The following is a 15,496-nucleotide window of genomic DNA, read 5'->3' on the forward strand; positions in this document are numbered from 1 at the left end:
CTTAAGTTCAACTGCTCAAATTTAAATTACATGTATTTATCTCATTATTACGCATTATTTGTATTTTGGTGACTTAATTATTTCATCTGATATGTATCAGCCCTGGAATAGGCTATATCCTATATCTCTTGACCTTGATCTCCATTGATATTTCACAAAGATACAACATTGGCGTACATTTGTTTTCATGCAAACAAAATGTGCTTTGTATGGATATTGAAATGTTGAACCTGTTTTCTGACAAGTTTTTCAGCTAAACAAATCTTGAAATTTTATGAACAGAAATTTCATGCATCGGACCAGCGTGCAAAGGACTTTTAGGAGTTCGACAAATAAGTTGTGATTTAATGGGCTGTAGCTGAATACTGATGTGATATTGGATTTTTACGCCATCCACAGTAAGGCATTCACAGTGGATGGATGGACAATAGTGGCTGCGTGTGACTATTGAGGAACGTAGGCAAGGGACAGCAAAAAGGGTTTATCTAATCTGTCCACGTCAACAGCATATTGGACACTTGGTACTTAAAACACTTAAATATTGCCTCAGGACTTGACTGGATTAAGCATCAGCTAGAATTTGGTATGTAATATTTAGGCTTCATTTTCATAACAGTATTTTAAAGTTTTAAAACTATTTGAAAAAATGGTAAATCATATAAATGGAGTTCATTCAAATTCGCTGAAACCCATTTATCAAGTTGAATATAAAGTGAAGCAAAGAACCTTGTTTACTTCAATGCTAATTGTTGTATACGGCTGCACGTAACTTCAACATTACATTACCTTGGTATCAATTTGGGGTAGAATAGCTTTAACACTTTGATAAATTGTTACAAAAATGATAAGTTCAAGGGCAGATTCAGGATTTGTTGAGTTTAATGTGGCCTGAAAAGATTAAGTCATTTTAGTCTTAAATAGTGTTTTCAAGTGTTTTCTTTTTATATTATTGTTTTATATTATTGTTTCTCGGATTTATGCATAAATGAGCAAACTGGAACAATTTTACAGGGGGCGTGTGACAGGTGTGTCCCATGTGTAAATTTGAAAGTAAAATTTACTACTATTTATATAATAAAACGTATGGTATATCTTCTTTTCAATAACGTGTTCCATTAACATTTAAATTTGACTTTAAATGTAATCAATATACAGAGAATGCATGGATGAACTTAACATTTAAATTTGACTTTAAATGTAATCAATATACAGAGAATGCATGGATGAACATCAACTATAATATGTAAAGATTTTCTAATTTTTGTTACCAGTAGTTGCAAAGGTATTATTACAATAAAAAATAGATCAGCCACTGAAGTAGTGCACGTTTATAGACAAGATGCCACTAAAACCAATGAAGTTATTAATAAGACAGTGGGGTCAGGCTCAGAGATGTTGGGGCCAGGCCCAGAGATATTGCACTGCATTGTATAAGTCATTTTTACATTTGGGCTTTGTAAAAATCTTATCCATTAAGCATTCTGCATATTATTAATTTTTGGAGTTGGTCAAGGACATTAAACAGGAATGTTAAACATTAGCCTTGAGGCACATATCATTCCATGTTATAAAATAATTTATTCTGTTCTTGTTTGTAAATTTGAATGTCAGACAAAGACTGATCAATAGCAATCTTATGTCCCGGGAATATGGCAAAAGGTCTTCATTTATACCAGATTTTCTCTTGCAATGACATCAGATTTTATCAGCAATTCTCACAAACACCCTCACACAATTATATATATTATAAAAGTACCAGACTGATGACTAATTTATATATATGGTTTCTGACTTAGATTAGTGTCTGTCTTCGCAATTTATAGAAAATAGTGTCTGGGCCTGAAAGTTTTTTTGTATCAAGAATATGTTGTAGATGTTATGAGTTTTAAGGCTGCTGAGATATATATCAAACTATCATTTTAGATGATTTGATAACATCTTAAAAACCAAAACTCTGTCAGCTAACGCTATCATCTATCCTTCTGTTTGGTAAGAAAAATAACAGAACAATTTTTTAAAGACAGAGATATGGGCCTTGGTTAACTGGCAATGCCAGAAATCACCAAAGCCTTCTAAATTTAAATGTTGTTTAGTTTACCATTCACCCTGCAATTCATATCAAAATGAGTGTTAAATGTTTTTAGAGAAAGATTAAAGTATGATATTTTTGCATGGAATCAAAGCCAACGACAACAGAACAGCTAGAAGAACACCTCAACAAATTGAATAAAAGAAATTTCAGGCTAGAAATTAAAATTTCTTTGTAAGATGGCCCATGATGCAGATGCAGAGAGCATTAATTATGTAGATGGGCAACCACAATTTTCACATAACATGATGTGCAGAATTCATTTTGTTTTCAGGGAGAAAACAGTCATTTATTTCATTTACTCTCCTCTAAAACATCAGTTAATCAATCCAATTATTGATTTCAAAACTCCCATCCATTATAATTAAGTTTATCTCATTCCCCAGGGAAGTGCAGGTACTATTATATGGTTCACAAGCAAGTAAGCATGTAACCGCTGTCGCTAGCAACAGTTTCTCCGCTAATAGATAAATGATCGCTAATAGATAAATATATAAATAGATAATTGATTAAAAAGTCTTTTAGAGATAAGTCATAAAACTGGAAGGTTTTTTTCCGGATATTTCTGATATTTATTTCCCATGGGCTATAATCAATAGACTCTCATTTGGTCGATACCAGTCATCACATAACAATAATAGCATCAGCAAGCAAAAGATGAAATAAAAGTATGGTGATAACACCAGACATAACATTTATCCCTGAAAAAAAACGAATTCACAACAAGGATCAGTCTCATTTGGCCAAAGGCATTTCAATCTAATTAAATCAGGAAAGTGGAAGTTAACATATGATGCCTTAAATGCATCCAGACATAATTATACAGGCATTTGTCATACAATCAACTAATTTACACTTTAGATGTCTGATATCAGTTTTCACGTTCCCCCCCCCTCAAAAAAAACAAAAAAACAACAACAACAACAACATAAAAACATACACTAATGGACATAAATTTCCTTTCAGTCAGTAACAGAAATTTTCCAAACTTGAAAATTGTCATGTTAACATCAACAAAACTGTGCCTTTATTAAATTACAAAAATTCACGATTTATTTTACTGAAGTCAGTATAAACAAAAGTGTAGGGGAGCAAACGCCAAAATTTGTCTTTTTTCAGTCTAATAAGGGACATAACTCAACTTTATTCAAGCTGGAGTAATTGGCCTTTCTTAAACATAATTATGCAAATTTACTCTGGCAACATCGAAACCAAGTTTCATTTGAGTATCTTTTTTAGTTAAAAATTGTTTGTAAGTACCAAGCCAAAGCCAACTCAAAATGGACATACAAGTTTAACCGCCACTTCATCGGTGGTTTCATTTTTATCAATTATTATTTTTGTGAGTGCCTGTAATAAGTATGTTTTTCCTGAGTCATACAGCATTTATGTTAACAATGTTTGAATAGATTATCTTAACTTTTACATAAAGTGCAGACAAATTAGCTATGATCAAACTCCAAACAACAAATTTTGTTTCAGTTGCATATCTTTCACTGTACACTAGGCGCTGGGTTAGGCCTATTGTTAGCATATTTAAAATCTTCTATTTTAGTGATATAATAATTTTGTTCCAACACTTTTGGTGAGTGTTTTTTATCACTAAGCTAATGTAATAACTTCTTTAATATATATAACTCAATTTTGTCACTATGAATACCATTCCCTCTACTTTCAGTCAGAAGATGGCTGTGCCTACACCCCAGTTCTACTGCAGCCTGTGTGACGAAGATGATCTCGAGTTTGCCATCGCCTATTGCGAAGATGACAACCAGAATTACTGCCGAGCCCACCTTGACAGCCACGCTGCATTCCCATCAACACGCACGCACCGCACACATGACCTTCTCAACACACAGGGCAAGACCCATTGTGACCACACAGATGAGCAGACTTCGTACTGTAAAGATCATCAGGTCCTGTGCTGCATACCTTGCAAGGTGTTTGGACATTCAGAGTGTGAGTCTGTCAACAATGTTGGTGACTACTTAAAAAATAAGGACATTATCAAAGAAAAATGTTCCAGAATGAGCAGAAAGATGAAAAGCAGAAAGAATATTGTGGACAAGAAAAGTTCATCTGCCCATGACCAAGAGGATAAGTGGATATCGAAGATGAACGAAGCTGTTACACAAATGAATGAGGTAAAAGCTGAACTGGAGAGAAAGATTAGTAACAAGATAGATTATGTCAGACAAATCATGAACAAGAAGCGGGAAAGTCTGGACAATGAGCAAGCTCAGTTGGAGGAAGCGATTGAACAACTGGACAACATTATGACTGTGATACCTGAGGGGCATTCTAAATTGGAGACATTTCAAGCTGTGTATAATGCAGAAAAGACAATAAAGCAGTGTGAACAGATTCAGAAAACAAGGCCAGGAAATTGTCATATTGAGTTTCTTAAGGCCGAGCACAATTTTGAAGCCCAGCATTACGTGAATGGATCTCTTCTGTGTTTCACACAAGCAGTGGAGAAAATAAACCGCGTTTATTCTGAAATTCAGAAGTATCTCCCCCATATCCGAGAAGAAGAATCTGACGAGCCTGTCCGCATGGCTCCCTTTTCAGCCATTCAGGAGGAGAGCATTCCACTTGTCCACAAGCTCCATGTGCCAGACAGTAACATACAAAATGATGAGACCATGAGAAAACTGCAAGTACCCCAGCCCAGAACAAGAAGCAGGTCCCTAGACTGTTCTAGTGCCATCTACCGTGGAAGGGATCATAGACGGAGACTCTCAGACTGTTATGAGTCTCTGATTTCATACAGTGAAAAGGAGGCCTATCCCAGCATTCCAACCAGGCAACAATGTGTCATGATGGTGAGATGTCCGGATGACGATCCATATAAAAAGTGTTGCATTACTGGTATTGCACCCATCGAAAACAATGCTTATATGGTAATGGCTGACTACACCAATTCAAAACTGAAACTATTTGCAACATGTGGAACACTTGAAGATGAAATGAAGTTTGAAGCAGTTCCCCGAGATATTGCTAAAGTTGATGACAGTACAATACTTGTCAACTTCCCAATGGCTAAAAACATTCAAATTATAAAAATTGAACTAGACAAAAATACGAAAATGAAGAAACTTAAAATCGAGGGGACTAAAATACATACACATGCAAAATGTTGTGGAATAGCATATCACAATGACCTTGTGTATGTTGCAACACAAATACCCCATCAAATTATCATTATGACATTACACGGAAATATAAAAAAAACAATCCCTGGGGAAGATCTTTTTGACAGAGCAACTTATATAACAGTGGACGCTTCATCATCAATAATTTACATCTCTGATCCAAGCAAGAAATGCATTTTGGGACTCACTGAAGACGGTGAACTGAAAATGAAATATGAGGTACAAGCTTCCCATGGAATCACAATGGCGGGAAATGGCAAGCTATTTATAGCAGACTGGGAGACAGGCTTACATCTTGTTGATACTAATGGGATCAGAAAGGGTGACCTGAGATTAGAAAGATGTTTTTGTCCACAGAAGCTGGCTTTTGATCCGGAGAAATCAATACTGTTTGTGACGGAATGGGAAAGTGACACAGTCAGGACGATCGGCCTGGCAAGCCCTTATTAGCTGGAAATGTGTAAAACCTATAATAGGACATGAATTGGAGACTCTCCCTCTCTCTTGATTTCCATTATCAACATGGTGCCATATGGATGGGAATTCTGACTGACATGATAAGCTTTATCTGAAGGTCTGAAAGTAATGAAAAGAGATGATAAGAAATGATATATGACAGTGTTGCTCTAGATCATTGGAGACATGGTTTATCTGATATCAAATGCATCTTCATTAATGTGACTTGAACAAATTGGTGTTATTCAAAAGGACACAAAACATTGAAAGACATATACTGCAATGAAATTGTTTTTTTCTTCTATATATAATGATAACAGTATACCCCGTAAACATACTTTTCACTGTTAGATGCCTAAGTACCATGATCAAAATTGTTGCACACTTTGTAAGGCTCGGATGAAATTTCAAATGGCTAAACTTATTTTAAAAACAACAACTTATGATCTGCACAAAAAAACTCATATGGCCATAAATAAGACAGTCAGTGAATGGAAATTATGCAAGTCATCCATGCAGAACTAGTTTCTTTGTAACATCAATGTACCGGTAGTTTCTGCATTGCAATTTCATAATATTTATTTCAACATTTTGTACTGGTTTTCAATGATGACATAGAATATGCATTTTCGCATTTAATACCATCAGTATCAGATTACTTCTCGAAAGCTTTAATATTAAAGTTGCTATTCAATTTCTTGCAGTTAATTCATTATAATTTGAAATGTTTGTGCTTGATTTATTGTAAGTGATTGTAACTTTATAAAATTGATTAAAAATTGTGTGATTTTATTTCTGGTAGGTGCATAGTCATATATAATTACAGTAGAATTTGATGCCTTGACAACCAACAACATTTCTGTTTATTATTAATAAAAGTACATCCTATTATCATCTAAAGCAAGCTTTTTTCCGCTCTTTTCTTAAATATTATGTTTTTCCTTTTCTACTGCTAATGTTGAATTATTGTGTTGCCTCTCCATATAAAGTACGACTTCAAAATAAATGGTAACCCCGGGGTCATCTTAGCAATGTGCTCGCAAGCAAATATTGTAAGGTCAAACAATTACTTAACAAGAAAGAGACCAATGTGAAAAAAAACAAGTTTTCAATGATTGACTGATGAGCTTAAGTCTTCGTTCTGAGATTCAGTTCCAACTGTTTTTCTATTTTTAGCAACAGTGACCTTGACCCTAGGGGAGTCTCAATATACTCGTCCTATAAAGCAAGTTTGGTCGCAATATGTCAACACTAGCTAAAGGTATTCAGTACCAAGTGTTTTTCTATTTTTAATTATAGTGACATTGACCTTGACCCTAGGGGTCCCAAATACAATTCCATGAAAAATCTCCATAAACTCTAGCTATGTACCAAGTCTTGTCACTATTTGTCAAACCTAGTTAAAATAATTCCATACCATAAATTAATTTGACGCCACCCTCCTGCCCGCCTGCCTAAAACCCTTAGCCAGCTGCCCAAACAATGATGTACGTCATTCTCATAACCAGGTTTCACTTTATGAAAACCTGGCTAAAAATTGGGCTTAAGCCATTAAACAAATTTGAAAATTCAAACTACTGGTTGGAGAGCAGTAGCCAGCGGAAAGCAGTAGCCGGCAATCGCTTTTTATTCGTGTTTTTTTTTTTAAATCTTCTTAAAAAAGGTGAGAATGGTAAAAAAGAACCGTATCCAAGCAACACCATTTGCATCGAATCCAACACAAAGCATACGTTTAAACATTTTATTCACAAAAAGTATTGGAAATGTCAAAAAGTTCGCCAACTTTCTCGTGGGGGATGCTCACGTGAAAGATACTGCGCATGCGCAATTGAATAAATTTACATATCTTATTATAGCACTAGCATTAACCGACAGTCAAGTGTTGGTTATGAACGATTATTTGTTGATGAATCACAACAAAATGTATTTTTAAAAAAGCCTGTTGAAACGATATTTTCATATTGCCCGTCAATCGCTTCAAACAATATTGAGACATATTCAAAATTGTATGTATCCATGGTGTGGTTTTAGACGCGTTGTTAAAGCGAGACTACTCCAGCGCTTGGTTACCAGTATTACCTCCCTGTTCAATACAGGCGCCCCATGGGGAAATTATACTTAATAAGCCGATAAATATCGGTTTTATAGTCAAGGAGTGGTACTGAAATTAAACTGCCGGGTACTGCTTCTCATAATCCGTAAATTAGCACTAATTGATTACCCCCTTTGTGGCCCCAATTAGGCACGCGCCTCGTGATGACACAAATTTTAATATTGTAAAGTTAGTGGACCTTGAACCCTAGTTTAATAAAATGTAAGTATTATTTCCGTTACATTTAGATCTACCGAGAAAATCTTCAAAAACATGCAAAAACTGCCAGCTACTGCTCTCCAACCAGTAGCTGTGTCTAAAGAAATCCATTGAAAAATTAGTTTTGAAATAAATAATATTACTACTCAAACAAGTTGCCAGAAATATTTGGACAATTGAATGAAATATGCATGGACTGAAATGACAGCTGATTTGTCATTGGATGCATATGAGGCAGGTCATCTACTGGTCATACCTAATCTTCATGTCAAGTTTGATGACCATAGGTCCGGGAATTGTTGAGTTATCACTCGGACAAGCTTTGGTCTTCCAACAGACCGACCGACATGTGCAAAGCAATTATATAACCCCTCTGCTTCGAAGGGGGGCATAATTAAACTAGATGTTCACTGAAAACTGATACTTCAACTCATGCATTTAGTGACATATAAATTTCTACTGTCTACTATATAAGAAAATAAAATATGGACAATCAGAAAACCTTTTTTCAGCTTACAGTCACACTGACCTTGACCTTTGACCCACTGACCTCAAAATCAATAGGGTTCATCTGCTGGTCATGACCAATAAGCCTACCTAGTATGAGGTCCCTGGGTCAAAGCGTTCTCAAGTTATTGATCGGAAACCGTTTTTCATGTTAAGGTCACACTGACCTTGACCTTTGACCTCAAAATCAATAGGGTTCATCTGCTGGTCATGACCAATACACCTACCAAGTATGAGGTTCCCGGGTCAAAGCGTTCTCAAGTTATTGATCGGAAACCGTTTTTCATGTAAAGGTCACACTGACCTTGACCTTTGACCCACTGACCTCAAAATCAATAGGGTTCATCTGCTGGTCATGACCAATAAGCCTACCTAGTATGAGGTCCCTGGGTCAAAGCGTTCTCAAGTTATTGATCGGAAACCGTTTTTCATGTTAAGGTCACACTGACCTTGACCTTTGACCCACTGACCTCAAAATCAATAGGGTTCATCTGCTGGTCATGACCAATACACCTACCAAGTATGAGGTTCCTGGGTCAAAGCGTTCTCAAGTTATTGATCGGAAACCGTTTTTCATGTAAAGGTCACACTGACCTTGACCTTTGACCCACTGACCTCAAAATCAATAGGGTTCATCTGCTGGTGATGACCAATACACATACCAAGTATGAGGTCCCTCGGTCAAAGCGTTCTCAAGTTATTGATCGGAAACCATTTGGTATTCCGACCGACCGACCGACAGACAGACAGACCGACCGACCGACCGACCGACCGACCGACATGTGCAAAACAATATACCCCACTTTTTTCAAAAGGGGGCATAAAAAGAGATCGTACAATACAATTGTTGATTAGATGGTCTCTAAGAGAGAGATATTACTTTGCATGGTGTTATTCAATACAATTTTCATGTTTATGTAAAAGTCAACTGTTGGGCACACATAAATAGTGATTTCAGGATAGGTGAGCAATCAGGGGCCTAAATGTTACTCTCCGAAAGATCTTAAATCATATTTCAGATACCCTGACTAAAAATCAGAACTAGATATGTATGACCTGATGATTGACAAAATATGCAATTTGACTGGGTCGCAAATCAACAAAAAATATCATGTCAAAACAAAAAGAACTTCAGCTAATGATTTTGTTTCTGCAAATTTTATTTGTTTCATAAATTTCTGATTGAATACTGTACAATTAATATCTTCACATGGAATGATCACAATCAATATGATTGCAGCCACCGTTTCCTGACACAGTTGGCAATCTATCAAAATTTGGGTTTCGTTTTGAAAATCCCCATACAGAGAAACACCTCATTCTGCACCACTTCAAGGACAAATATTACATCAGTCTTCTTTTTTAACTTGAGTTTTTCTGGTAGTTGCAATTTAATCTTAGCTATGTTTGTTATGTTTATTGCCTTTTGCTACACTTTTCCTTCAATTAAACGTTTTTGTGGAAGTTGCAGGTTGCCCATTGTAACATTTTTTCTTCAATAATCTTGTCAATAAACTAGTCCTTTCCAATGATTTTATGTCAATAAACTAGTCCTTTCCAATGATTTTATGTCAATAAACTAGTCCTTTCCAATGATTTTATGTCAATAAACTAGTCCTTTCCAATGATTTTATGTCAATAAACTAGTCCTTTCCAATGATTTTATGTCAATAAACTAGTCCTTTCCAATGATTTTATGTCAATAAACTAGTCCTTTCCAATGTATGTCAATAATATCCAAGGCTTTAATGTCAATAAACTAGCCCTTTTCTATGGCTTTAATGTCAATAAACTCGCCCTTTCCTAAGGCTTTTATGTCATTATGTCAACAAACTTGCCCATTCCAATGTCTTTAATGTGAATAAACTAGCCCTTTCCCATGGCTTTAATGTCAATAAACTAGCCCTTTCCTATGGCTTTAATGTCAATAAACCAGCCCTTTCCCATGGCTTTAATGTCAATAAACTAGCCCTTTCCCATGGCTTTAATGTCAATAAACTAGCCCTTTCCTATGGCTTTAATGTCAATAAACCAGCCCTTTCCCATGGCTTTAATGTCAATAAACTAGCCCTTTCCCATGGCTTTAATGTCAATAAACTAGCCCTTTCCCATGGCTTTAATGTCAATAAACTAGCCCTTTCCCATGGCTTTAATGTCAATAAACTAGCCCTTTCCTATGGCTTTAATGTCAATAAACCAGCCCTTTCCCATGGCTTTAATGTCAATAAACTAGCCCTTTCCCATGGCTTTAATGTCAATAAACTAGCCCTTTCCTATGGCTTTAATGTCAATAAACCAGCCCTTTCCCATGGCTTTAATGTCAATAAACTAGCCCTTTCCCATGGCTTTAATGTCAATAAACTAGCCCTTTCTTATGGCTTTAATGTCAATAAACCAGCCCTTTCCCATGGCTTTAATGTCAATAAACTCGCCCTTTCCCATGGCTTTAATGTCAATAAACTAGCCCTTTTCTATGGCTTTAATGTCAATAAACTCGCCCTTTCCTAAGGCTTTTATGTCATTATGTCAACAAACTTGCCCATTCCAATGTCTTTAATGTGAATAAACTAGCCCTTTCCCATGGCTTTAATGTCAATAAACTAGCCCTTTCCTATGGCTTTAATGTCAATAAACCAGCCCTTTCCCATGGCTTTAATGTCAATAAACCAGCCCTTTCCCATGGCTTTAATGTCAATAAACTAGCTCTTTCCCATGGCTTTAATGTCAATAAACCAGCCCTTTCCCATGGCTTTAATGTCAATAAACTAGCCCTTTCCCATGGCTTTAATGTCAATAAACTAGCCCTTTCCTATGGCTTTAATGTCAATAAACCAGCCCTTTCCCATGGCTTTAATGTCAATAAACTAGCCCTTTCCCATGGCTTTAATGTCAATAAACCAGCCCTTTCCCATGGCTTTAATGTCAATAAACTAGCCCTTTCCTATGGATTTTATGTCAATAAACTAGCCCTTTCCCATGGCATTAATGTCAATAAACTAGCCCTTTCCCATGGCTTTAATGTCAATAAACTTGCCCATTCCAATGGCTTTAATGTCAATAAACTTGCCCATTCCAATGTCTTTAATGTCAATAAACTAGCCCTTTCCTATGGCTTTAATGTCAATAAACCAGCCCTTTCCCATGGCTTTAATGTCAATAAACCAGCCCTTTCCCATGGCTTTAATGTCAATAAACTAGCCCTTTCCCATGGCTTTAATGTCAATAAACCAGCCCTTTCCCATGGCTTTAATGTCAATAAACTAGCCCTTTCCCATGGCTTTAATGTCAATAAACTAGCCCTTTCCTATGGCTTTAATGTCAATAAACCAGCCCTTTCCCATGGCTTTAATGTCAATAAACTAGCCCTTTCCCATGGCTTTAATGTCAATAAACCAGCCCTTTCCCATGGCTTTAATGTCAATAAACTAGCCCTTTCCTATGGATTTTATGTCAATAAACCAGCCCTTTCCCATGGCTTTAATGTCAATAAACTAGCCCTTTCCTATGGATTTTATGTCAATAAACTAGCCCTTTCCCATGGCTTTAATGTCAATAAACTAGCCCTTTCCTATGGCTTTAATGTCAATAAACTAGCCCTTTCCCATGGCTTTAATGTCAATAAACTAGCCCTTTCCCATGGCTTTAATGTCAATAAACTTGCCCATTCCAATGGCTTTAATGTCAATAAACTAGCCCATTCCAATGTCTTTAATGTCAACAAACTAGTCCTTTCCAATGGTTTGTATTTTAATAACTATTTGATTAACTCAGTTTTTTTCTCTGCTGGTTGCATCTTATAATGATATATGTTGGTTAAAACCCAGAAAGTATTGAATATTCATTATTTCTTATAAATCTGACATACACTGGTAAATGAGAAATTTACACAGGCCACAAAGTAATTCTTCACTATGAAGATGTCCGACAACAATCAAACATTCAAATAGCTATTCACAAATATTTTTGACAACGATCTTGCTATAAATAGCCCAAAATATTATTTAATATTCCACTTTTAATACATAGATGTTGCTTTTGTCTGACTTACTGTAAGAAAATTAAAGTTTAAACTACAATATAATTTGCAATGAAGCTGAACAACCCTGGTTTCAATATTCATAATTGTTGAAACAAAAAAAGAAAGTTTAAGTAGAGCTACCACTGGATGTGATTTATACGCCCACCACACCACATTCTTGTTAAAATGCACATACAATAACTAGTTTCTTATGCACAGCACTTCTCCTCAACACAGTCAATATGAAGTTTGAAGTCAATACACCAAAAACATATGGAGTAATAGAGAATAGGAGACTTGTACCTAGACTCTAAATAACTCTAAAATACCATACACAAAATAATGAATTTTCACAGCACTTCTTCTTAACACAGTTAATATGTGTATGAAGTTTGCGGTCAATACCTCAAAAACATATGGAGTTATAGAGAGACGTAAACAAATAAGTATAAAAATCATCAAAGAGCAACAACTCTACAAATACCATACACAAAATAATGTTTCTTTCGCACAGCACCTCTCCTCAACACAGCTTATTCTTCTACTCAACACAGCTAGCACTTCTCCTTAATACAGCTAATACTTCTCCTCAACTCAGCTAATACTTCTCCTCAACACAGCTAATACTTCTCCTCATCACAGCTAATATTTCTCCCTCTACACAGCTAATACTTCTCCACAACACAGCTAATACTTCTCCACAACACAGCTAATACTTCTCCACATCACTGCTAATACTTCACCTCAACACAGCTAATAATTCTCCTCAACACAGCCTATACTTCTCCACAACACAGCTAATACTTCTCCACAACACAGCTAATACTTCTCCTCAACACAGCTAATACTTCTCCTCAACACAGCTAATACTTCTTCACAACACAGCTAATACTTCTTCACAACACAGCTAATACTTCTCCTCAACACAGCTAATACTTCTCCTCAACACAGCTAATACTTCTCCACAACACAGCTAATACTTCTTCACAACACAGCTAATACTTCTCCACAACACAGCTAATACTTCTCCTCAACACAGCTAATACTTCTCCACAACACAGCTAATACTTCTCCACAACACAGCTAATACTTCTCCACAACACAGCTAATACTTCTCCACAACACAGCTAATACTTCTCCTCAACACAGCTAATACTTTTCCTCAACACAGCTAATACTTCTCCACAACACAGCCAATATGTGATTCCAGTTTGAAGACAATACCTCAAAAACTAATGGAGTTATTGAGAAAAGTAGACTTGTCCCGATGTCAAAGGATTGACAGACGGACAGTACAAGGATATTTCTTTTTAGCCCTCACCACCATAGATATGGAAATCAGGGCTTCTAAAACCCTACAATTTGCCAGGCTGTACCGATTTTGACCACACATGAGTGCTGTCAGGAACAGAAAATGGTAAAAAATATAATGAAGCAATTCGTCACCTTAGTTCAATAACTGAAAAACTGCATATAGAAATAGAACCAGATGTTGAGTTCTTGCACTAAGGTGACAAATTATTCATCCATTCCAAAAGTGATATTTTAGTCTCTAGACCATCCACTCAGGTTGTTTTGGCATACAGTTTTGTCTTTGGAGAAAATAGTGCAATAATAATGTATCAGTTGGAATAACAAATTTAAGTTGATGCAATTTCCCTCTTAATTGCATCTCAGACAAATTATGCCACTATCATTCTCGGTTGAGGAGGCTTCTAGGATTCAAAAGAAATCATAAATATTTAGCTTTCCAGCCTTCCTCCGGCCAAATATCAGATAAATGAGTAATTTGAAATGCCAGGTCAACACATTTATTTTATTTTGTGGGCAAGTTTTCCACTGAAAGTGGCACTTAAATGTCTGGTTTTGCTTCACCCGATAGCATAATTGTGTTGTTCAAACAGATTTTCTACTAGAATTGTTCAATTAAGTGCATTCAAATGTTCATATTGTCTGAACAGTATATTTCTCATCTAAAATCATTTCAGACCACAACAACAAAACAATTTGCACAAATTAGGAATCAAATTTCATTTCTAAGGGTCAAGGAAATGCTCAACTTTCATTCAAATATCTTTTTTCTTCAACATGCATTAATACAAAAAACAAAAAACAAGGGAGATAAGTTTATCTATTTTAAAAAATTACAAGAGAATGTTACCTCCCTTATTTGGCATTTGCCAAACAGAAAATGAAAGAATTCAAAAATGAAATGAACTTATTGTGTTTGAAATTGTAAAATGCTGTCAAGTTAATAACATGTATTTAGAATTCAAAATTTTAATTAATTTCTGCTAAATTAGAGAGAATTTCACTAAGTCAGCATAATAAAAGGAAAATAACTTTATATATGGTTGTACATACCGTATTTTCTCGACTATAAGGCGATCCGCTTATAAGACGACCTCCCTACTTTGCCCATGAAATCTGTTGTTTTTGTCTTGACTCGTTTATAAGACGGGGTAGATTTTTAAAGCAAATCAAGCACTTGAAATTCTCCAAGTCTGTGATAATGTTCAAGCTTAACAGTCAAATACTAAATTTATTCATTTGCTTGGGATTATTGATTTTTATTTTCCGATGGAATGGTATGTTTGAACCAGCCTAGGCGCAATTTTGGGATTTAAGCGGGTTCATACGGTATTTGATTGACCTATTTAAATACAAACCATTGCAGTGCATCTTTGATCTTTACACAGCTCGTGCTGTGACGTCACAAATTGTACTGTTTGATCTGCAGCCGACAAACAGAACAAATTCCATTACATGTGTTAATGAGTTATATTTTCACAAGTTTTTGTTTGGATTGCAGTTGATGGGTTTTAAATTTTGAGTAATAAATAACCATTGATGATTGCGGATAAATTAATGTAACAATTAATGAAATATGTATTGAAATCTGCTAGTTACATGCATGTGCATGATATATGCAAAGCCTTATAGTAAGAAAAAAGTAAGTT

The 15,496-nt window shown here is 35.6% G+C and overlaps 2 protein-coding genes across 3 annotated transcripts in view; one reads left to right on the forward strand and one right to left on the reverse strand.

The window, feature by feature from the left end:
- Window positions 1-15,496, reverse strand: part of LOC128231349 (putative transporter SVOPL) — a 45,825-nt gene that overhangs the window by 22,378 nt on the left and 7,951 nt on the right. The window lies entirely within an intron of this gene.
- Window positions 185-6,591, forward strand: LOC128231348 (uncharacterized). 2 transcript variants are annotated; one of them, XM_052944032.1, is made up of 2 exons: window positions 185-583; window positions 3,768-6,591. In XM_052944032.1, the coding sequence occupies exon 2, from the start codon at window positions 3,775-3,777 to the stop codon at window positions 5,692-5,694; it is 1,920 nt and encodes a 639-aa protein (XP_052799992.1). In that variant the 5' UTR covers window positions 185-583; window positions 3,768-3,774; the 3' UTR covers window positions 5,695-6,591. The 2 variants fall into 2 exon arrangements, with proteins under 2 accessions (XP_052799992.1, XP_052799991.1); XM_052944031.1 differs by lacking the exon at window positions 185-583 and adding an exon at window positions 3,566-3,674.

Source organism: Mya arenaria, chromosome 4 (genome assembly GCF_026914265.1).
Source record: "Mya arenaria isolate MELC-2E11 chromosome 4, ASM2691426v1".
Classification (NCBI taxonomy): domain Eukaryota; kingdom Metazoa; phylum Mollusca; class Bivalvia; order Myida; family Myidae; genus Mya; species Mya arenaria.

Bases quoted from the DNA above. Each gene is read 5' to 3' on its own strand.
- LOC128231348 (XM_052944032.1), top strand. From the start codon at position 3,775: ATGGCTGTGCCTACACCCCAGTTCTACTGCAGCCTGTGTGACGAAGAT.